Below are 21,291 nucleotides of genomic sequence, written 5' to 3' on the forward strand. Positions count from 1 at the left end.
TGGTTTTGTTTCAACCCTCAGAAAATATCAATAAAGAGAGTCTGAGCCGCATAGTATTGGATGTTTCTAACATGGTGAGGGGTGCGATTGCACTATTAAGTGAAGCATGATACACTGTGAAGCTAGGACTTTAGTTACCGGGTGCTCGTAAACGAGACGCAGGCAAGGAGAGCATCTTTGTATGGCTCGCATAGAACTCTCCGTGGTTCAGCCAGCCAAGGCAGGTAGTTGCACAATGTGTTTCGATCAGGATTTCTATCTTGCCTGTGATACTTTGTTTACATCAGCGATGAATTCCATCTGATGAATATGCAGATCTATTGCAGTCTAGCCCTACCTATTGCATCTCCACACGAGCTCAGTCAAGCCTCGGTTTATGCGATCTTGTTGTGCCTTGACTCAAGCCAACAAGCCAGTGCTGCCTAACCCAACCGGCCAATTAATATTGACACGGGTATCAGTATCTAAAGTGATTGGCGCTTACTAACATTCACCGTGAAGCTCTTCGGTTGATTTCTCGTTTCTCAGGTTTCACATTCGCTTTTCCTAACCACATTTGACCTCGGAGGGAGCTCGCCCAGCTGGATCTTCTCATCACACCACTTCTCATACTCTTAAGGTATTCTTAAGTTGCGAAATCATATTCAGAAGTTTGAACTTCAAAGTGTGATTCGACATTGCTCAGGCACCAAGACAACATTCTGATTAAGACATATCAGCAAGGGACTAAGCGAGTTAGATGATCGATGACGCTGACCGAGACAAGGGTCATTCAAGTGGAGAATGCTAAGCGGGTGAGTGGATTCTGGGGAGGCTACCCACTATGCTGTCATTTGAAGTATTGGAACAAACATGTGATATATACTTCGAACCTCATGAACTAAATGACAAGAATGCATGAGATTCCTCAGATGCCAGTAATACCCAGAAGCATCTAGCATGTGGCCTAACGTAATATTCAAGCCCCTGAGTCACAAACCCCCTCAACCGTTGGCTTGCACCTGCATGTTCAAGGCACTTTAAGCTTCACGGCTAATGATTTGCCACCAAAAGTGCTGGAATTTCTCAGCGGCGCCTGATCCATGTTCCACCCGGACTGTTCCACTGTTCACAGGGCAGTTCACACTCCTGGTGCCACGCCACAACCCGGTTCTCGCTGGCTTTAAACAAATATTTATCGCCGTCCGTCCACTTCCTTCTCTTCTCTCTCCTTACTTTGCTCAAATTCAGGTGCAACCATCTTGCTAACACCTATCTCCGAATCCTAATATTGTCGCGCGAACTTCCCCATGGACTTTATGCCTCGATACGCCTATAAAGTAACACGAACCTCCGCCTACTACACACATATCAGTCGACCCAGACCCAAAACTATACCCAAGTGACAGAATTTTCAGCTAGACGAGGATCACTTGCTGCACAGCTTTTGATCATTTGATCGTTACAAACTTGCCTACATTCAAAATTTGCAAGTTTTCCTCGTCGATTAACCTCAGTACTTTTTGCACATTCGCATTTACAACACCACTTTTGGACTTAACCAAGACTTCGGCAAAATGATGAACCACGCTCGAGTCAAGGCCCTCAAGGGCGACGGAAAGACCACATCAAAGAAAGCCATCAAGTCAGGTCGTGCTTCTGCTGGTTTGACTCCTCGAGGCTCTCCTTTCGCTTCGCTTCTTACGTCACCCGCGCATTCCGCAGCCCCAAGCCGGGCTGCTTCTGACGAGAGTGAAGATGACTTCGAATACGACGATACCATGAGCGTTGCTTCCGGAAGCTCTCTAGTCGACACCAACGAAGACGGCACCAACACATTCGACGCCAAGCAGTTTATGGAAGAACTTCAAGATCGCAAGCACAACAATAGCGATGCGCGAACTCAACTGCTGGAACTCTACATCAAGGTTTTGCGACATCGATTTGCCCCTGCCACCCACGAGTGGCTTGATGAGTCGGCCAACGAACTCGCAGAGCTTTTCATTCGTGGCGCTAACCGCGGCATGGACGCCAGAGAGCGGCTACTTTACCTTCAGGCATATCTTCTGACTCTTAGTTCCTCAGAGGACGCCAACGTTTACGAACATGCCGAAGGAACTCTCAAGCAGATAATTGCCGACGACGATGATGAGGAATGCAAGGCTTTTGGCATCTACGCATTGTGCTTTACTGTGCTTTATGGCGGCGGTGGTGAGACGGAGGCCCTTGAGCTGCTCGACTATCTATACGCTATTGTTGAATCTGACGGAGACAATATTGATTCCTATGACAATGGATTCATCGTTGCGGCTGCTCTTCGAGGTTGGACCTTTGTTGCTAGCCATGTGGACGACTTTTCATATGCCGCCACCATGGCTTTGGATGGATTTTACGAACAGCTTGACAGCGTTGATGTTGGTGTTCAAGCTCAGGCCGCTGCCTGCATTGCACTCATTTTTGAGGCGGCGCGCAACCATGAGGAAGAGACAGGAGAATCCTGGGATCTTCCCGTCAACCCAGAGAAGCTCACAGGTCGCATGTCAGAGCTCGCCAAGCAGAGCTCCAAATCAGTCTCAAAGAAGGATCGCCGAGATCTTCGAGATAGCTTGATGAGTGCTATCACCTCACTCGAGAAGGGTGTCGGACCAGGATATTCGTCAGCTGGCTATACACCTCAGAAGGGCGATAAGCGCCCAACCTCCAAGCCCAATGAGGATGGTGTTATTGAATTTGGATACCGTTACAAACTTCGCCTCGGTAACTACGTCGCCGTGATCGATTCGTGGTCACTCTCTTCCAGAATCGACATGATGAGGCTTCTGTTTGGAGGACACCTACAAAAGCACATTTTTGACAACCCTGTCGTTGCTGAGTGTCTAAGTGACGCCGACTTTAGCGACCAGGGACCAGTTGCTAAGAAGTCCCCTAAGAAATAAGACAACTGCATTGCATTGGGAATTTTGAGGTTTGGGTGTTTTGCGGGTGTTTTGATACAGACTTTATACCTGGGGGATTATTACATGGAGGGTTTCCAGAAGGGCATATGTTCTTGGCCGGTCTTCGACGATATTGTCGGAATAGACGAATGGATGATTGTGTTAATGTGATTTTCTGTCGCATTCTTTCAAGCGGCGATGTTTGATGAGTTTATTTTGCCTGACATCTCTATCAATACAGCGTCTTCAAAGTCATTTGTCACATGCTTACTTGGTGATGATTTGAGTGTTGTCATTTTCTACTTAAAGAAGAGGATAATTTTTGGTGTTTATGGGAATAAGTTCGCGCTTAAGGCTTAAAGCCATCGCATTAACCTCTTGAGGCTTGTTTCTCCCATGAGACATCGTTCAGTTCTTCTCAATAATTCGTAACACATGGATCGTGAAATTCTATTGGTCGCTTATCTTTGGTTGCATCGCAAACTAAGCCACAATTTGATCCCCGCCAAACCCATTAATGAAACTTGGCATCAACCACTCATAAGCTGTAGCACTTATCCTGGCACATGAACTGGGCTGTTTTCAAGGCAGGCCACCACAAGGCATCGACATTTCTTCTTCTGCCTACCACACAACCTCAATCTAATTCATTCAAACTCGACAATAAACTGCAATATACACCATGACGCGAGTCTCGGTATACACTTCGGCCCTGGCGGCCTTTGTAGCTGGTAGGTTTTCCGACTTTCTGTCCACAGCACGCGCCTGCAATGACGTATGCGCCCGGTTCTAGTTCATCTCAAGTTGACAAACAATAGCGACGGTCATGATAGTAATCCCGATATGGCTCCCCAACTGGGTAACATACTCCGTTACTTCGGCCACCGGCGAGATAGTCGAGAGACATATCGGTTTACACAAGAGCTGTTCAACGTTGGATGATCCATACTGTCGACCATTCCCTCCCAAGGATCTCTGTCAAGGAGGTGAACGATACTTCTGCTCCATGTGGAGGACCGTTGGATTTCTAGCATCATTTGCTACTCTCTTATGTTTGGGCGGTTTGGTGACTTTTGTTGTCATCATGTGCGGTGGGAAATACAAGCGCGAGACTGGATGGCCTTTTGCCGCTGGCATGTTGACGTTGATTTCTGTTATGCAATTCGTGGCCATTTCTATCGTGGTGAGTTGGTCTGCTACGGAAGTATTTGGATACAAACTAATCTATGCTAGGCGTATCTTTATGATCATGATGATCAGTTCAATATTCCTGGGTGGTCGCTCGATACGTCGTTCTACCTCAGCACCACCGCGGCAGTTATTTGTCTTCTGACTGCCACTGGTATTGCTTTCTCTGCATACCTTCTTCCTCCCGAGGAAGGATACGATTTTTTGTCGGATCCTCTCGATGCTTAGGAAGTCTACAATAACTAATGCTTGGATTTGTTGGTCGCATATTTTCTCGTCTGATGTTCTCATGGGCAGGTGTTTTGGTTTTGAGTAAAGAGTCACTGGTGTTAGATGTCTGGTACATTTCAAGATGCTGATCTAGACTAATACGAGGGGCTCTGCTGTAGCTACCTTGAAATAGATTTAGTAAATCGATAGATAATTTCGCCGATTGCATGTGACTAGAAACCATGTCGTATAATCATCACAAGCAGCTGTGTCTGTTGATAGTCAAAATCCGAACTGTGAGAGCCCACAAACAAGTCAGCTTACAATCTTCCTCTTAGTGATACAACTGCCGTGTGTGTCGTAGTTAGTATAACCGTATGAGGCATGTGGTGATGCAGGCGGGGTATATGTAGCTCCCCACCTTCGACTCTTTATCAACATGAACTTATCCCACACAACCTCGGCTCAGATAAAGATAAACCACCTCAACTTAATACCCAAGCACTACTTAACTCCTTGAAATAGAAACACCATGACTACTGATACCCCAGGTCTCTCACCAGATCAGCTGGACACCTTCAACCGCGATGGCTACCTTATTCTCCCTGGCGCCCTCTCCAGCGCAACTGTCAAATCTCTACTCGACGAAACTCACAATCTTCTCGAAAATTTCTCGCTAGATGATCACCCTCTCACACGTTTCTCAACCGGCGAGAAACGTGACCATGTTGGTGACGACTACTTTCTGACTTCAGGCGATAAGGTCCGGTTCTTCTTCGAGGAAGACGCCTTTGACGACGATGGAAAACTCACCAAGCCCAAAGCTCGTGCTGTTAACAAGATTGGCCATTACTTGCACGCTCTATCGCCTCCATTTGCTCGTCTTCTGGACCACGATACAAGCAAGGTCAGCCCACCTGCTGTGGCACGTAGCCTTGGCTTCAAAGACCCTCGGTGCCTGCAGAGCATGGTTATCTGCAAGCAACCAGAAATAGGAGGCGCCGTGCCTCCCCACCAAGTATGTCAACCTGATGCTGTTTTATGACTGACTAACATCCGCCAGGATAGCACTTTCTTGTACACCGACCCTCCATCGGCGGTCGGTTTCTGGTACGCACTTGAAGATGCCACGCTTGAAAATGGATGTCTAAGTTTCCTGCCTGGTTCACATCTCTGGGCACCAGTTGAGAAAAGACTCGTTCGCAAGGCAGGCAATGTGGGTACAGAGATGGTAGACAATGATGGGCCAAAATTCCCTGCAGCAGTAGGCTACGGACAAGCAGCGCCAGACGGACAACATGAGTATGTCCCTGGAGAAGTCAAGGCTGGTGATCTAGTCCTTATTCACGGCAACCTGTTGCATAAGAGCGAGAAGAACACCAGTCAAAAGGGACGAATTATTTACACGTTCCATATCATTGAAGGACAAGACAGGGACTATGATGATAAGAATTGGCTTCAACCACCAAACGAAGGGTTCACCAAGTTGTATGCTTAAAGGAATACGATGATCTCTAAATAACATATACCATTGCAACGCTCATTAGAGCCTCTTTTTACGTCCACAGATAAATATGCCAAGACATACATTAAAACATGATGCGTAGTTATGTCGATAAAATTAGTTTGCGAACATGGTTTTACAGTCTATCCGGCTCCACCTTCGTCCTAATCCTGTGTCATCAAAGACGGGTATCATAATCCTCACTCAGAGTCCGAATCATCCTCACTCGAACTGTCGCCAGAGCTTGACTCATCCGAGGAAGACGAGGAATCGCTCGAATCTTCCTCACCGGGCTGTCGATAAGGTCGTGCCGGGGCCTCATTCTCAGATTCGTCCTCGGACGATGACGAGCTCCCGCTGCTGCTGGTGTCGGAGTCACTATCGGAATCAGAGTCCGAGTCCGACTCGGAACTGCTGGAATCGCTGTCTTCGACATTCACACGGAGCTTTCGTCGACGTTTTCCGGGAACGCCGTCGGCGATCTTCACAGTCTTCTCTGCATCTGTGGTTGATGTGACGTTATTATCGCTTGCAGTGATGGTCTGTGATGATGCGATGCTGGCCTCAGTGTCTTCGCCATCGGAAAGTTCATCAATGACAAGCTCAGCTCTCATGCGCTTCACAAGTCGGCGAATGATGACATCCTCCTCTTCTGAGTCCGAGAGGTAATCGACCTCAGTGAAGCCCTTTCTCTTAGTTCCCACTGGGTGATTTTCAAGGATTCTAGCAAGGACCTCCTCATATCGTTGTTGAGTAGCCTCAAGGTCTTTGGTTCCCTCAGGGAACACCTTTGCTCCATCCGATTGGTCCTGGTCCCTAACCTCGCGAGCATTCTCCAGCAGTCGCATCCTCACAAAGCCCTTCAAGTCTTGGATGTAGTCGTAGAGGGTTTCAATGTCAGAGGCGGGGATTCCATCGGCATCGAAAACGTGCTTGATTAGGTTTGATTGGTGGTTTTTGTTGAACTTCCAGCTATCACGAGCTGTCTTCCAGAGCCTCAAGTATTCAAGCGCAGGCTTGAGATCAGTAGGAACCTGGGGTTTGGGTTTCTTTGCGGGGCCTTTGCTCTTGGCCTTGCTCTGTTTAACGGGCCTTGATGGTGTCCTGACAAAGTGGTTGTTGGGTGGTGTATCGGCAAAGGTGACTGACTTCTGCCTCTTTAACTGTCCTGTTGCATTCCAACTTGTTGTGGCTTCATCCTGACGTGGTCGCTTAGCAACCTGAGAGGAATTGGAAGGCAGCGGGGCGTCGAATTTTCTCTTTGTACTTGACTGGGTGCTTGTGCTTGTACTGCTGGTTGGGTGCCCAAGGCTGGGCTCAGATGCATCAGAAGGTTGCTTGAGCTTCAAGCCCAATTTCTTCCAGGCGGGAGTTTGACCAGACATTGTGAGATGATATTTGTACAGTTGGTTTGAAGGGGAGGACCGAGAAACAGTAACAAGAACAGGAACGGACTTCGACTCTCAAAAGTTGAGATTCTGAGATTTGTGTTTTCTTCAACTTCCTCAGATTTGCTGTAGTTGCCAGGGTCCACGAATTTTCTTCTAGCTGCTGTGTGAGCGGTGGATTCTCTGTTGACTTCCAAAGGGCCAATAACAACAGCACAAAGTCTAAAGGGGGGCTCTGAGTTGTCAGTTCTGCAGGTTCCTTTTAGCGTAGTGCAAGTGCAAGGCCGATATGCAATGTCGTGTTGTTGCGGGCCGGATCTCCTGGGTTGTCAAGCAACTTTTTTTTCTGAGGATTATCATGAGTGGATCTAGGATTGCGATAAGATAAGGAATGTGGAGAGCTTGGACGACAATATTATATGGAAAGAGTTTGAGAGACTGACTGGGGACTTTATCATCTCAGACCTCTCTGGGGTATAAGGTGCTAGACTTTTCTGGTTTTATACAGCCTTTTATGTAGTTTGAACTCGCAAAATAGCTTTTAACCGATGAACGAATCCCAGGCTTCTCTTATGAGAAAGTATCGTAGTGTCTGTCTTTTCTGTCACCCTGCCACCTACCACATTCTGCCTGAGGATTACATAATGCCAGCGAGGCATCAACTCAGCCTTCCCATTGAGCTCCGTTGCCTCACTGTGCTCTAGGCAAGCTCCTGCTAACGCGTCGATTATCTCAACCCACAATAGCTCCCCTCAACCTCCGCAACGTCAATCAACATCTCAAACTCGCCTCATTCAGAACTTAACGAGTTCTTCTTGAGCTTCATCCGCTAATTCTACCCGATCCCGAACCGTTAAATAACACAAATCCTCCACAATGTCGGGTATGCTATGCTGCTGCATCAATCCGGTCTATGGCATCCTTGCTAACATACAATTAAACAGCCGGCGCATACGATCGACACATTACCATCTTCGCTGATAATGGTCGGCTGTACCAAGTTGGTATGCGAATCCCGAGCGTCAAGAGCACCGAACCCTACGACTTCTTTGACCAATGACGTTGATGGATACATGATTCAGGACTGACATGAATGCAGAGTACGCCTTCAAGGCGATTACGGCTGCCAACATTATGTCCGTCGGTGTGAGAGGCAAGGACTGTGCTGTTGTTCTGTCTCAGAAGAAGGTTCCCGTATGTTGATAATGTTGGACAATCTCATGATCAGCACTGATGAAGACAATAGGACAAGCTTATGGACCCCGCCTCTGTCACCCATATCTTCCAGCTCTCTCCCTCAGTCGGCTGCGTCATCACAGGATCCATCGCAGATGCTCGGGCTTTCGCTCAAAGGGCTCAGGGCGAAGCAGCAGAATTTCGATACAAGTATGGGTATGAGATGCCAGCTGATGCACTAGCCAAGCGTCTTGCCAACATCAGCCAAGTCTACACTCAACGAGTAAGCATATTCTCATCCTCAAAATTGCGACCAATCATATACTGACCTTACCCCCAGGCTTACATGCGACCTTACGGCGTTGCGACCACTCTGATTTCGCTCGACTCGGAATATGGCCCCCAGCTGTTCAAGTGCGACCCTGCTGGATACTACATCGGCTACAAGGGAACTGCGGCAGGCCCGAAGCAACAGGAGGCGCTGAACCACCTTGAGAAGAAGCTCCGCAACAAGGAGCATGCGGAGGGATCTTGGGAGGAGGTTGTTGAGCTGGCCATCACAACACTGAGCACAGTTCTGAGCATGGATTTCAAGAAGGGAGAGATCGAGATCGGTATCGTGGGTGGACCTCGACCTGACGGTGAAGAGGGAACATACTCGGGATTCCGAACATTGACCGAGGACGAGATTGACGACCGGTTACAAGCTATCGCAGAGAAGGACTGAGCGAGTGGAGAGAATGATATGGAACATGGGATGAAACATAGTCGGCTGGCCATAGTAGGAGGTCGGTGCACTTTGTCGCGAGGAATCAGAGGCCTGATTCGTGGGCTGCAGAGACGACATTCTGTTCCCAGGAACGTGGGCCATGCAATACCAATGCAGGGGGATGGATTATCAAGATCAGAGACTTGGATGCCGTCGTGGGCGTGGGTCCTCGTCAGTGTGTCACTAGCCGTCCTTACCATGTGCAATAGAAACTGATGAGACTTTTCAATTGAGCAAATGACAACAGTCGCGCCTGATGACCCAATTGAGGACGAGTGTGCCTCGCGCCAAGTTACTAAGAGCCTACGATGGGACTAAGATATGCCAGTTAGTGGGTCATGGGTGTAGTGCAGGTTTGGGTGTTGAGAAAACCAATATTTCTCAATAGTGGATCTATTTCAGACATGAACAAAGACGCAAGCCTCGCAACGAAGCCAGTTCGATTTGGTGCAAGTTTGTTCTAGCGTGGTTTGTTCTAATTTTGGTCAATGCGCATACCTATGTCATTTACGTTCTCCAAAACAAGCTCAATTGGAATTGATCTCTAAGTCATACGAGAATCTAGAACGTGAATTACAAAAGAGGCTTCTTGACGAGTGACTGCACGCATGATTTCCAAGTTTGAATGAATATGCGGACAGAGCTATCCCGAAATATGCTAGTACTTTCATCACATCCTTGGAAGTGATAATCATATGGGATCAAATATGTCAATGCACAGAATTGGAGAAAACAAGCGGTTGGTAATGAATATTTCTCCTGGCATGCACAAGCTTGTTGACAAGGCTTGTGAAATATGATCTGAAAGTGAAAGCCATCCATCCGGTCGATCGGATCTACTACTACGTCTTTACAGGGGCCCCTGGTTTACTGGGAAGCTCCTTGGAGTTGATGGCTGGCTACCTATAGCAAGCGCCGATTTGAGCCTCTCAGGGGCGCTGAAAGAAGACAAGCCACGACCAATCCAAAAACAGGATCAAGTTCTGATGTAAGTTGTTTACAGAACCAAGGCGCGGGAGCGGGAGCGGGAGCGATGGAAAGTAACCGAGACGGAGGAGTTCGTGTTGAGGATGGTATGGAATGGGAGGCGAACGTTGAGAAGGCGAACGGTAGAGAGTTCGTAGACTAAAGTTTTAGTTTGGCGAAGTCAATAACGGTTGAAGAACATGAGGAATGATGTTGGTTGGGGACAGAATGTGAGCGGCCTCAAACGGCGTCATGCAAAGAATAGAGGGCATGACGCCACAGCGTGGACCAGAACCAGTTCCTTGGATTGTGGATGCTTGATAATGAGTGAAGATGCGGTCAACTGACGATTCTGTGCCTCATGGTTTGGAGAAAAGCCCAATGTTTTGCAATATCTGCGATCTGCCTTGTTGAAATGAACCTGGACGAGCTGGAATTGACAAGCCAAGTAAGCAAGCTAGTTGTGATAGATGCAGCATGCCCTGGGCTGGGTTTCCAGATCTGACTTGACATAGACTACCTTAACCCCCATGTCAACCACCTAATCTAACATTACATTCTGTATCAAAGCTGGAAGTCGGTGACAAGAGTCGTCAATCGCTCGTGTGAACAACATGAATCATTATTTCGATAACTCCTCATATCGGAATCACCGCTATTGACTCAGCCTTTTGATTTTGTCTTGTGTCGTGTCGTGCCCATGCCTTGTAGGGTTACATTCACTTTTCAGACGGCCTCGTGTAGATAGGCTTGACCCTTTACAGCCATCAGCTCGCCCCGGACAGTTGTGAAAGCTTCATCCGCGCGCCTATTGGTCTCGCTGCCCCGACAGAGCTACAGGGCGTTTCCTATTCGGGAACAACTAGTGAGTGGCTCATGGGAAGCCAGGTAGCTGAGCCGGCGCCAACCCACCACATCCACCTGCGCTATTCAACAACCTACACATTTATTTTTCTCTCTATCAAATACTTTGACCGTCTCTTTGCTCTATACGCAGGGGCAGGTATCTCAAGCTTAGCATCTCTCTGCGGAGACTTGTTTCTGACAACCACACCCCTGCAGGAAAAGTGACTGCACGTTTCCTAGCGTATAACGTTAACATACCCGGTGTATTTTTACTTTGTTTGCTCGGACAAAGATACTTTTTAGGATGTTTTAGTCCGTCGGAAAACTGAAGATATGTGAAATTCGCAATGGCTTGAGTCTTGACCCACGCCGCTCTGTCTAAAGACAGAATACGGCATCGTGCTTAAACTACAAGACGAGCCGAGGAGAAAGAGAAACGCCTCTTTGACGCCTCTCAACTAGAATATCACGGATGCTCGACCCTATCGGGAGAGAAAAACCGGGTGTGGCTGGACACACACCCATTGATTTCATCCTCACCCTCAACACCATGCCATGCCATGCCATGCTCATGACGTGCCACACACATACACACTACCTACATGGGGCTCTTTACTCTCCGGGCCCTGCAGTACTCTGCATATATCCAGGGGCAGGACAGGGTAAGGAGTAGGGCTGAGGGTAAGGCTTTGGCCTTGTGCTTGGGTTCCATTCGATAACATGATGGTTTGCCACCAGCTGGTCCGGGGTCGTCGATGTTTTTGAGCTTGCACTTGGACATGCGCTTGCAAAGGGTCGTTCTGAGTGGAGGCACATCTTGACCCTCTCACTGGTGGCCCAAGATTCTGTCTCAGAAGGCTGGCTTTAATTGCCGAGCCTCTCATGTGTGTCGTAGGGGCTCTTCGACTAGGAAGAGAGAGGGGGTGCTTGATGTCGGGTGGTATCCCCCCTTGGACCTAGTAGCCGTTCGCTGCCCGTTGGTGGAGCATGGCATGCCTTTGGCAAGCTTAGGTCGAGCTGTAGACTGAAGTTAGACTAGACGGAGACTTTTCTGGAGCAAGAGCTTCTTGGAACTCTTCTTGTTGTCTGTGTCTGTTTCTAGTTTCTCGATGGAGTATCTGGGAGGCCTTCGACAACCATCACGATAATACAATACAAAAAGGATGCCCGGTTCTGCTGCTTGTTTCGATTGTTCAGTCAATCAATCAAGCAAGCATTGAAGAACCGGCTTCTCTCAACTGTTACCAAGTGATCGACATGACAAAGCTCTTATAATATTTCCTTACCTACCATTTTCGTCAACTTTTTCATCACCGACTATTTTACGATTCAAATCGATTTTGCTTGATTCGAATACATTACGACTCTATTTCCTACCTCTTCTTCCGTTTTGGCCTCGTTGTCTTCGTGTCACAGCTAGACTGATCACCTTGACCTTTCGAAAGCAATTCTAACCAAATACTAAGAAATAATGGACGGATGTAAGCTATAACTGGCCAGCTTGGCAACTACCCACGGTGGTCAATTGGCATCTTTGCACCACCACAGACCCCCTCAAAGACTCAGAGACACTGACACGTGAACTTGTTATCTCCTACAGTAAACGAGTTCCGCACAATGCGAGTTGCTGAAGTTCTCTCTGATTTCCGAACACTGCAATACTACATAGCTGCTGCTCCTGTCGACCCTGAGGATACTGCAGACTATTACACCGAAGGATGGGCTGCCCTTCGACAATGTGCGCTGGATGGACAACACATTCTGGAATGTGGTGCGGACACCAGCGTGCCAACTCCCCCTGGTGGAGAGCAAGAGCAGATGAAGGCCGAGCTTAAACAGTAGGTCTTCAAGTTGGCTAGACAGTAAATCGGGGCAAGATTACTAACACCTTGAAGAGTTCTCTTGGACGCGTACGCAAGACGACACGAGGGACAGAAGATTTACCTTCGACAAGCGGCGGCTCAACGATGGGTTGAATACAGAAAACAGGTGCTGCAGGGCGGCGTACCAAACTCGAGCAACCAGTCTCAACTTCGAGCATGCGATCGACAACTGCGAGCGGTACGATAACCTTTACAGGCTATTATTCCCGGTAGCCTTCAATGCTCTAAGCCATCTCAGACTAACTCTTGCTACAGGAGCTCTCAGCCATCGCCGACGAAGTAATCTACGCCGAGCTCAAGACCTCGGATGAAGGAATGGGCCGCTGGACGGCAGAAGATCCCAGTCTCCGAAGCGTGCTCCGCTGGCTCCGAGCACGCCGGTGAACAATACGCCAGGGAAACAGAAACGACGAAGCTACTACGTACGATCTAAGATACCCCCAGGACCAACGGTTGTGATGAACGAGAGACGAAACGAAGAGAACCAAAAGCAAGCGAACGACGTCTATGCTAATCATGAAAACTTTCTTCCTATTACTTCTTTGACGCATACGATTCTTTAACGAATACCCTTGACGACCGGATATTTAAGGGGGAGAGTTGAGGTTTGGGGTTGTGATTTTGCAAAGGATAAACATGTTTGTTATATTTTTTTCATGACTTGATGAGTCATGGTTTGTTTTACTGGATGTAAACGATACAGATTTGTGTTGCTTGGGCACACTTTGAGATACATGGAGAGGATCTCCTGGGTCTTGCAGGACCTTAGTTAGGAGAACGGGGCTGGGCTCCATTAACTGCCTGGAGCAGAACAATAACATAACTATTTACTCTACCTCTTCTCCTGCATTCTCTAATGACTTTATATTCACTTCATCACTTACATGCCTCACCCATGATTGTGGTTCATGTTTCACCAAATAAGTCTTTCAGAAGTGGAGTCTCCCATGCATGTTGCTTCCATTGTTTGGTAACCAATCCGAACAAGGTATTTGTTGAATACAAAATCATTGACGTCCAATTACATATAATCTAGTCTATCAACGCTTGCTCTGAACACACAAGCCAATTCCAACCAACATAAGAGCCATCCCAACCGCAGTATCTAAATTGGTCAATACACAGATAGCCATGAATGAACACAAACTCACCTTTACTGATCACTTTACCATCAACGTACCAATCACCCAGAACGGTAAAGAGGAACGCCAGTGTGTTTACGATAGGCACAGTCAAGCTCAATTCTGATTTTCGTCATTAGTAACTAACAACTCGGCGTGGCAAAGATTCACTAGACTATCCGCGATCGACACCCCCTGACAACCTTTGACAGGTGAGTTTAGAAAGTATAACTTACCAGCCTGTCCAATAAGCAAGAAGAACCAGATACTTCCCGTAAGATTGAGAACCAACGGGATTGCGTAACGAGGATTCTTCAAAAGGTCAATGACCGCAAAGAAAGCTCCGTATAACTTTGACTTCAGCCAGCTAGATTGAACTGATGGGCTCTCGAGCACTGGATGCGTCGGTGGATTATGTGATTGAGCGGCACGACGGATGAAAGGGGTTGTGAAGCCCCACGCGAGGCCGACAAGAACGAAGCTGAGAATGTAATTGAAGACTGGTGGCTTCTCTTCTGCAGATGCCATGATGGTGACGATGCAACACAACCTTCCCTGCGTTCTAGATTTTCAATATCAAGGGATCAAAGAGTGGTGTGAACGTAGACCAGGGAACATGAGGCTCGTGCGTTCGTCAAGTAAGGGCTGATATTAATCCACAAGGCCTATTAGTCGTCGGGTCGTGATGGTTGTGTGGAGGTTGAGATTGAGCCAAGGGCAGAATCTCGCAGGAGAAGTGCTTTCTAAAAATATTACTGGAGGCTAAGGGGTCAACGTGGCTGGCGGGTCGTGAACTCAGCCTCGCCCTAGGGAAATTCTGTCCACTAAGGACGCTATCCTTACAGGGGGCTGTTGATGGGATCCAGGGGGCTTGGGCCAGCTAGTGTGGCGCTTTCTGGCTCCCCGCATGGTCAGTGCTTTTAGCCGCATTCCCGCGCTGACAAGCGACCCGACCATCCATCATGAACATCTTTTTCTCACACAGACACATCGCTTATTCTTTTTGGCGTAAGATGCTGTCACCGCTTGCTAGGAGTAACCCACATGTCGTCCCGGTCACTCGGGGCTTCTTGGCGATGATCCCTGTTCAGCTGGACATGGGGACTTAAAGTTCTGATGCGACGTCATCAGCATGTTGGACATGAGGCCCGTGGTTGGCCTCCCTACCTCCTTGTGATCAACATAGGCCCTGTAGGGAGAGACCTAGTTCCGGCGATGAGGAACTTCAATAGACGCACGGCCAAGAGCCGCTCAATGGAGGTCCATTGAGTTTGATTCGCTCCCTTTACCGCGGACACGCCGATGAGCCACTTGTCATATCCAGATGGATCGACATAACATGTCTCGCTGTCCCACGAGGACGGATCAGCTATATGCTAGAGCCAGTTAGTGTCTTTACAGTGGTTTCGTCTAAGTTTCGGATCGCCCTAAAAAGCTGGTACGCTCTGTGATTGGCTTTTCGATCTCGGGACTATTATCAAGCTCAACGACACAGAACACAGGATTAAGTGATCGTCAATCTGTATGTCGGCTTCAATTTGACCGCATACGCAAATAACTCGGCCAGCGCCGGTTAAAAACTTTATTCATACAGACACTCTTGGATATATTTACTTCGGAATTGTCCGAATCATACCCAACGTCTCAGCTTGCCGATCATGCAAAGTTTCTAATGATCAACCTACCCTTGACCAACCACAAGACAAATGACAGAATTGATATATCACTTAAGTTGATCTTGCTTACAGAACATTGTCAGGTTGCGATTGGATTCATTAACCTTAGACATGTTTCTATTCGAGATTGTCCCTCGCCAATGCTTTGAGAGTTCAAGTTTGGCATAGGCTCAGTGGCCCGTCAATATCCATCAGTTGATCCAACCACCGTCACACAAGTTTGGAGCCAATTCAACCAAGGAATATTCAACCCCTTTCTCTCATTTCTCTCACACTTCCTCGTATCTCTCTCTCCTTCTCCAGTGTTTCACGGGACCTCGCGCATTCGTCGTGATCGGTCCTATATTTGCAACACGTTCTGATGTCATGATCCGCGTCCATGATTCATCAACTGGCACAGACCGTCTTTTCATCTTTGCTTTGGAGTCCTCACTTAAGCCAGTAGCCGTGATTCTAGGGAATATTTGTTGTAATTAGCGATGAGGGCCTCACAAATATGAATTGATGCGTCACGACCTGTAACTCAATACAGTTTTGTCCAGGAACGTTATAGTGGTTAGAGTTGTAGTATTGTTGTTGATCTCAACTAACGACTTGCCCTTTTCGAATTTAGTCATTCCAATGGTATTGATTTAGACTATACACTTCGTCTTGCATGATCGTGGATGATCTGCAAGGGCACCACTAAAGACTGAGATTTGGTTGCAACAAGATCAGGCTTTACTATCGATCGACCCAATAATATACCTACAAGCTTTCCCCAGGATGTTTCCAATTGCGATCTCTGATATCGCACACATATCAGAATGTCATTAATCACGCTTCAACATCATGATCGAGCATTTGCCTGTGATGAAATCCTTGCTCAGGGGCAGCCTACACGTCACCACACAACAAGCCGTATCCGCATTATTCCTCACCAAAAGCAAACAATCCCGTCGGGTACCAGGTCAATATGCAAGCTTCCTTGTGAGAAAGCAGCTTGCCGACAGAAACGTCGCAATAAGAGGAGGCTGGGCGATCTGCCGGCTCATCAGTTGCATCAATGAAATGATATTTGATGTTTTCAGGTTGATTTTCAGTCTGGGATCGGCGATGAGAGGCCAAACAAGGGCTGAGAAACAGCTATAAGAATGTCCTGTTGTCCACAACCAAGCCAACAATTCTCATCATCAACACATCGACCACTCTCAAGCAACAGCTATCACCAAGACCTCCTATTCTTTACCAGTTTCACCACATACTTCCTTCAAAATGACCGATGCTCAGGTTGCCGGCGGCCACAAGGCTACTATCAACAACCCCAACACCTCCGAGGAGGCCAAGGAGCACTCACGTCAGGTTCTCGAGAACGAGTTCAACGGTGGTGAGGGTAAGCTCCACGCCTCCCATTATAAGTCCTATTCTAACATCTTACAGTTACTGGTGCTGAGGACAACAAGGACAAGAACCCTGGCAATGTTGCTGGCGGTCTCAAGGCGTAAGTTCCAACGTCTCATAGACTTGACTACCGGCTGATAGCAATAGTACCCTGAACAACCCCAACGTCTCCGATGAGGCCAAGAAGAATGCCAAGGAGCGTCTTGACAAGGAGGATTTCTAAAAACTCCGAGGCTGCCCATGCCTAGCAAGCGACCTTGATACCTACACGAATGTTTGGAAGGCCTTGGAATTTACCAGCGGCATCACTTACATATGAACAATTGAAATTGTCAACAGATTGGCCCCCTTTGTGAATAGATTGTGTAGCAAAGTCAAACCATATAAGATCTGTTTAATGCTTTCATATTTGGATTTGACTTGCACTATTGCCTCTTCAGTGCCACTTACTTGATGTCATTCCCCAGGGGCTTACAATGCGATTTCTGTTGACAAATGGATGCCTTTCACTATCTAGGGCACATGTCCGTATCGTAGCTTCAATCCTCAAACAGTAATATCCGAACCGTATTGAAAACATCTTACCAACGCCATTCTCCCGCCAACCTGGCATGAATCTAGTGCTATACCGTGCTCCATATAACCCCTTTATCGTGTTTCCGAATAATCGTTCAAGGCAACGCAGACAGCCCCTCTGTGATGTCCGTTGTATTGTCGGATAATCTGCTGGCTATGCAATTCCCACAATCGCGCATAGTGATCGGAGCAAGCAGTGACTAGGTACGCAGAGTCGGCGCTGAAAGCACAATCCCAGACCCAGCGCTGGTGCCCGGTAAGAGTGGCTTCTAGGGGATACGGCTTGGGTTCCAGATCTGTGCTTGGTTCGATGTTCTTCACCTCCCAGATCTTGGCTGTGTGGTCTGCACTACAAGTGGCGAGTTTCTTGACGTCTGGGGATAGAAGAATACGGGTGATGTATTCCTTGTGGGCATTGAAGTGCGTTACCGGCACTAATTGTGTGCGATCAAAGCTCTGAATAAGATTCCATACGAATACGTTGCCCTAGCGAAATGGTTAGAGATTAATTTCCAGCACCTCTGATTGTTACTTACAGCATTGTTCGCAGCGCATAGCAAGGACCCATCACTAGCGACAGTAACGCTGGAGACTGAGACGTCCTCCTCTGGGATGAGCTCATGGGAACAGTTGTTCTCAGCCAAATCCCACACCCTGACACTTCCAGACCTATCGCAGCTGATGATCTCACCCTGGTTGGGGTGAATCACCACGTCGTTGGCCGGACAGCCATGGTTGTAGCTTCGTTGAATCGATCCGGTCCGTGTCTCCCAGATCTTGACGGTCCCGTCCTCGGAGCTAGTTACCATCCATTTCCCCTCGCAGTGAAACGCAACGCCTGTGATGTTTCCAGTGTGGCCCTCAAATGTCAACAACGGGTTCGGATTCGTAGACTTGATATCGTACAGCTTGACGGTATGATGGCCAGCGGCGGCAAGGTATCGCTTGTCGGGAGAGATGCAGAGACGGTTCACCTGGGAGTCAGGGTGTTGAATCGTGCGTGAACAGATACCCGACAAGGCCTCCCAGAATCTAGAAGCTACATGTCAGCCATTTGCGATTACCCGTCGAGAAGCGCATCGTATCGCACCTGATAGTGTGGTCATAGCCAGCTGTAAGGTGGGTTAGCTTGTATTGGAGGATATGTTGATAGAGGAGTCGCATTTACCTGTGCAGAGAATAACAGACATTTCGAAGGCGGAAAATCAGTCGCGTAAGCTCAGCTCATGGTCTTGATAGTTGTCCCAGGACTTTTTGTCAAGGAAGGTCGAGAAACAAAGCATTTATCAAGTTCCCAAGCTCTAATTCCCTACTCCAAAGCCTCCTCTCCACCGCGAAGAACGACGCGCATGGAAACGATATGCAACAACCAAGCTATGCACTTAAACGGTACTAGGACTTCCTCATGTAGCGCAACGTCGCATCGTCCTTCCATAATTTGAACAACTGACTCTCTGACATGAATATCAACAGCAAAGTTGATTCTCAAGCATTAAAAAAAATACACGAAATATTGCCACGACATGATTCTCTCCGTGCTTTCAACTTGATCAGTGGTAGCGTTTGTGAACCATTATGCCACAATGTGGACACTTGCAAGTGCATTACCACAACGATCATGCAGACCAAGTTCAACCAAAAGTCCAAAAAGGCCAGAAATTTCTAGCAGAACCTCGCCAAGTTACTACGAGACCCACATTGTCTGAAAAGGGCGTGATTTGCGCGACGGGCATTGTTTGTGTAACCGGTCGCACAGGCTCATCGTGGTTTCGCCCATGCCATCACCCGTCTCTGCAGCTCGTTCAACAACACCCGCCTGCCCACCTCATAGGGCATTTGCATCAACAACAGCTCCTGGCAGAGCAGATGGTATGACTGACCCAACCATTTTTGGTCACGTCAACTTGTCATTCTCGCGTGGTCGGGCCGTTGTAACACTCAGCTACAGGAAAATGGACGTTATGTTGGAGGAAATGACGAGAGTCTGATGGTAGAGCAGCTGCAAATGCAGTAACCGTCTATTGGGCAGCAAGTGTATGTCCACGGAATCACGATCTCATTCTGTCACTGAGCTGTATGTCTGAGTGCACCAACTGGGAGTTATTGCACAACGTCAAAGGCAAAGAATGGCAGCCTTTGCATGCGTCAATTTCAAACCGACTTTGAATGAATTATCAGATCATTTCACGATAACATCACAGATGCAGGTCCAACTGCCGTGTGGCGCCGTTGGAGGTTCAATACGGCCTGTTGACATCAAGCCCTTCGGAAGTTTTGAGACATACACAGCATGTCCTACGTGACCCTCAAAACAGGAGGAATTTCTTTCTCTTCACTGTCATCATGCTTGAATCATCAGGTCAGTTGGGACTGACTGCAGACTTCCAAAACGGAACGGAGTCTGGCTGATAGGCCCTGACGGCTCCACCCCCTTCAATAACAGCGAGCGCCGAGTACTGGTATGGTTCAGCTGACTTTCATGTTCTTTGAATCGATACATCACCGATCTTGGGGCTGAGATACAATGATAGATACTATCAGAGATAAGAAAAACTACTGTTCGAGCCACTACGTACCTTCTCTGATTGGTGATCGAAAAGTCTCCCGCGTCGAGGTCATCTGACGGTCTTTTGATGAGCTCAGACGTCATCAAACACGAATAAGCATCCCCAGGTGAATGTGCATGGTTTGAGGCTCAGGATAAGAAGTATCCTGTTAAATCGGCAAAGGTGTCTGCAAGGCCATCCGTGCAACAACCCCGGGATCAACATCTCCGACCTCGTTATCTTTGACTATTCTTTTCCTTAGCGATGGATGGTGTACCCGGTATCACCCATTGGAAACGACACGGGATGGATTGGGTGGTCAGACTGTGAATAGTCTCGTCCTTGCAAGATCTTAAGCCGAGCCAAGGCAAGAGACGGTATTGATCGATAAAACAGCCAAGATTGGTTGAGACTTCTGTTGGCCATGACTTTCCCGATTACAAAGCGTTGGTGGGCAGACACTCGAAGGCTCAACAGAGAAGGTTTGAAGTAGTCGGGGGTAACACAAAGGCAGAGCTAACGAAGAGGTGCATGACTTTGCGTATCGAAATATCACAGCAAGCTTACTGTTTCCTTCCTTATTTCCAGTCTTGGCTTGACCGATGGATAACATATGTCTTTTGACTGGTCAGGTTATTGATGGGCGTACAAGAGTGGCATGTTGACAACGATGTCGTGGCTTCGTGTACTTGGTTCTGTCTCTGGGACAACCTTTGGGCTCACTTGATGCAGCAAATAACGATAAACGCGGCTGCCATCAGGAAAGTCGGTCAACTGGTGAACTATGCCATTTGGAGAGGCCCGACGCTCATCGGGAGGTTGCACCGGATAAGAGTCAGGATGGGCACAACATGATGGCCAAGACTAGGATCCTCTCAGGATCTCGGTTTCGTATACTTAAACTATACACCGACGTGATAGCAAGATTTCGGGTGATGCGAATATATCGCCTTCTACGCCCCCTCTCAAGCAAGGCTACTAGCTGACACTTCACGAGACGCGGTCGGTCTGTCCCTCAGAGTCAATATGTGACACCCACCAGATGAGCGCTTTCCAGAATTTCCAGCATCTGTTAAGGGTGTTGGGCATGTAATATCATGGCTGCTGCAACTACTTAGGCATGCACGCAATAGCACAGCTATTTTAG

The 21,291-nt window shown here is 47.9% G+C and overlaps 10 protein-coding genes across 14 annotated transcripts; 7 read left to right on the forward strand and 3 right to left on the reverse strand.

Moving 5' to 3' along the window:
• Nucleotides 1–1,556: 1,556 nt before the first annotated feature.
• Nucleotides 1,557–2,915, forward strand: FOIG_07360 (uncharacterized protein; the record flags this gene model as incomplete). Its single annotated transcript, XM_031206899.1, has 1 exon — nt 1,557–2,915. One exon carries the CDS (start codon nt 1,557–1,559, stop codon nt 2,913–2,915), a length of 1,359 nt encoding a protein of 452 aa, XP_031064018.1.
• A 682-nt stretch (nt 2,916–3,597) lies between these two features.
• On the forward strand, nt 3,598–4,331 carry FOIG_07361 (uncharacterized protein; the record flags this gene model as incomplete). The annotated part of the gene is made up of 3 exons (XM_031206900.1): nt 3,598–3,646; nt 3,734–4,098; nt 4,149–4,331. 3 exons carry the CDS (start codon nt 3,598–3,600, stop codon nt 4,329–4,331), a joined length of 597 nt encoding a protein of 198 aa, XP_031064019.1.
• Nucleotides 4,332–4,724: 393 nt separating this feature from the next.
• On the forward strand, nt 4,725–7,509 carry FOIG_07362 (uncharacterized protein). Its single transcript, XM_031206901.1, has 2 exons — nt 4,725–5,331; nt 5,377–7,509. Exons 1-2 carry the CDS (start codon nt 4,846–4,848, stop codon nt 5,809–5,811), a joined length of 921 nt encoding a protein of 306 aa, XP_031064020.1. The 5' UTR covers nt 4,725–4,845; the 3' UTR covers nt 5,812–7,509.
• Nucleotides 5,703–7,589, reverse strand: FOIG_07363 (uncharacterized protein). Its single transcript, XM_031206902.1, has one exon. The coding sequence runs from the start codon at nt 7,200–7,202 to the stop codon at nt 6,018–6,020; it is 1,185 nt and encodes a 394-aa protein (XP_031064021.1). The 5' UTR covers nt 7,203–7,589; the 3' UTR covers nt 5,703–6,017.
• Nucleotides 7,590–7,676: 87 nt separating this feature from the next.
• On the forward strand, nt 7,677–9,564 carry FOIG_07364 (20S proteasome subunit alpha 1). Of its 3 annotated transcripts, XM_031206903.1 has the most exons (5): nt 7,677–8,088; nt 8,150–8,209; nt 8,305–8,399; nt 8,452–8,664; nt 8,722–9,564. In XM_031206903.1, the coding sequence occupies exons 1-5, from the start codon at nt 8,082–8,084 to the stop codon at nt 9,106–9,108; spliced, it is 762 nt and encodes a 253-aa protein (XP_031064022.1). In that variant the 5' UTR covers nt 7,677–8,081; the 3' UTR covers nt 9,109–9,564. The 3 variants fall into 3 exon arrangements, with proteins under 3 accessions (XP_031064022.1, XP_031064023.1, XP_031064024.1); XM_031206904.1 differs by having other exon boundaries at nt 8,150–8,399; XM_031206905.1 differs by having other exon boundaries at nt 7,725–8,088; nt 8,305–8,664.
• Nucleotides 9,565–11,039: 1,475 nt separating this feature from the next.
• Nucleotides 11,040–13,728, forward strand: FOIG_07365 (uncharacterized protein). Its single transcript, XM_031206906.1, has 4 exons — nt 11,040–12,443; nt 12,563–12,800; nt 12,858–13,023; nt 13,101–13,728. Exons 1-4 carry the CDS (start codon nt 12,434–12,436, stop codon nt 13,227–13,229), a joined length of 543 nt encoding a protein of 180 aa, XP_031064025.1. The 5' UTR covers nt 11,040–12,433; the 3' UTR covers nt 13,230–13,728.
• Nucleotides 13,729–13,750: 22 nt separating this feature from the next.
• On the reverse strand, nt 13,751–14,696 carry FOIG_07366 (uncharacterized protein). 2 transcript variants are annotated; one of them, XM_031206907.1, is made up of 3 exons: nt 14,203–14,696; nt 13,997–14,089; nt 13,751–13,950 (listed from the first exon to the last, which is right to left on the reverse strand). In XM_031206907.1, the coding sequence occupies exons 1-3, from the start codon at nt 14,492–14,494 to the stop codon at nt 13,886–13,888; spliced, it is 450 nt and encodes a 149-aa protein (XP_031064026.1). In that variant the 5' UTR covers nt 14,495–14,696; the 3' UTR covers nt 13,751–13,885. The 2 variants fall into 2 exon arrangements, with proteins under 2 accessions (XP_031064026.1, XP_031064027.1); XM_031206908.1 differs by having other exon boundaries at nt 13,997–14,695.
• Nucleotides 14,697–16,698: 2,002 nt separating this feature from the next.
• Nucleotides 16,699–17,406, forward strand: FOIG_07367 (uncharacterized protein). Its single transcript, XM_031206909.1, has 3 exons — nt 16,699–17,014; nt 17,062–17,122; nt 17,170–17,406. The coding sequence occupies exons 1-3, from the start codon at nt 16,897–16,899 to the stop codon at nt 17,243–17,245; spliced, it is 255 nt and encodes an 84-aa protein (XP_031064028.1). The 5' UTR covers nt 16,699–16,896; the 3' UTR covers nt 17,246–17,406.
• FOIG_07368 (target-rapamycin complex subunit LST8) lies at nt 17,354–18,928 on the reverse strand. Of its 2 annotated transcripts, XM_031206910.1 has the most exons (4): nt 18,767–18,928; nt 18,689–18,710; nt 18,135–18,630; nt 17,354–18,084 (listed from the first exon to the last, which is right to left on the reverse strand). In XM_031206910.1, exons 1-4 carry the CDS (start codon nt 18,786–18,788, stop codon nt 17,671–17,673), a joined length of 954 nt encoding a protein of 317 aa, XP_031064029.1. In that variant the 5' UTR covers nt 18,789–18,928; the 3' UTR covers nt 17,354–17,670. The 2 variants fall into 2 exon arrangements, with proteins under 2 accessions (XP_031064029.1, XP_031064030.1); XM_031206911.1 differs by having other exon boundaries at nt 18,135–18,710; nt 18,767–18,908.
• Nucleotides 18,929–19,173: 245 nt separating this feature from the next.
• FOIG_07369 (uncharacterized protein) lies at nt 19,174–19,612 on the forward strand (the record flags this gene model as incomplete). Its single annotated transcript, XM_031206912.1, has 2 exons — nt 19,174–19,467; nt 19,547–19,612. The coding sequence occupies 2 exons, from the start codon at nt 19,174–19,176 to the stop codon at nt 19,610–19,612; spliced, it is 360 nt and encodes a 119-aa protein (XP_031064031.1).
• Between the last annotated feature and the right edge of the window lie 1,679 nt (nt 19,613–21,291).

This window comes from Fusarium odoratissimum (genome assembly GCF_000260195.1).
Source record: "Fusarium odoratissimum NRRL 54006 unplaced genomic scaffold supercont1.10, whole genome shotgun sequence".
Classification (NCBI taxonomy): Eukaryota; Fungi; Ascomycota; class Sordariomycetes; order Hypocreales; family Nectriaceae; genus Fusarium; species Fusarium odoratissimum.

Bases quoted from the DNA above. Each gene is read 5' to 3' on its own strand.
- FOIG_07362 (XM_031206901.1), top strand. From the start codon at position 4,846: ATGACTACTGATACCCCAGGTCTCTCACCAGATCAGCTGGACACCTTC. The intron at 5,332-5,376 runs GTATGTCAACCT...AACATCCGCCAG, and splicing joins GCGCCGTGCCTCCCCACCAA to GATAGCACTTTCTTGTACAC.
- FOIG_07367 (XM_031206909.1), top strand. From the start codon at position 16,897: ATGACCGATGCTCAGGTTGCCGGCGGCCACAAGGCTACTATCAACAAC. The intron at 17,015-17,061 runs GTAAGCTCCACG...AACATCTTACAG, and splicing joins CGAGTTCAACGGTGGTGAGG to TTACTGGTGCTGAGGACAAC. The intron at 17,123-17,169 runs GTAAGTTCCAAC...TGATAGCAATAG, and splicing joins GTTGCTGGCGGTCTCAAGGC to TACCCTGAACAACCCCAACG.
- FOIG_07366 (XM_031206907.1), bottom strand. From the start codon at position 14,494: ATGGCATCTGCAGAAGAGAAGCCACCAGTCTTCAATTACATTCTCAGC. The intron at 14,090-14,202 runs GTAAGTTATACT...GACGAAAATCAG, and splicing joins CTTGCTTATTGGACAGGCTG to AATTGAGCTTGACTGTGCCT. The intron at 13,951-13,996 runs GTGAGTTTGTGT...TGACCAATTTAG, and splicing joins TGGTAAAGTGATCAGTAAAG to ATACTGCGGTTGGGATGGCT.
- FOIG_07363 (XM_031206902.1), bottom strand. From the start codon at position 7,202: ATGTCTGGTCAAACTCCCGCCTGGAAGAAATTGGGCTTGAAGCTCAAG.
- FOIG_07364 (XM_031206903.1), top strand. The intron at 8,210-8,304 runs GTATGCGAATCC...ACATGAATGCAG, and splicing joins TGGTCGGCTGTACCAAGTTG to AGTACGCCTTCAAGGCGATT. The intron at 8,665-8,721 runs GTAAGCATATTC...CCTTACCCCCAG, and splicing joins GCCAAGTCTACACTCAACGA to GCTTACATGCGACCTTACGG.
- FOIG_07368 (XM_031206910.1), bottom strand. From the start codon at position 18,788: ATGTCTGTTATTCTCTGCACAG. The intron at 18,631-18,688 runs GTGCGATACGAT...TGTAGCTTCTAG, and splicing joins GGCTATGACCACACTATCAG to ATTCTGGGAGGCCTTGTCGG. The intron at 18,085-18,134 runs GTAAGTAACAAT...CCATTTCGCTAG, and splicing joins TATGCGCTGCGAACAATGCT to GGCAACGTATTCGTATGGAA.
- FOIG_07365 (XM_031206906.1), top strand. The intron at 12,801-12,857 runs GTAGGTCTTCAA...AACACCTTGAAG, and splicing joins ATGAAGGCCGAGCTTAAACA to AGTTCTCTTGGACGCGTACG. The intron at 13,024-13,100 runs GTACGATAACCT...CTCTTGCTACAG, and splicing joins GCGATCGACAACTGCGAGCG to GAGCTCTCAGCCATCGCCGA.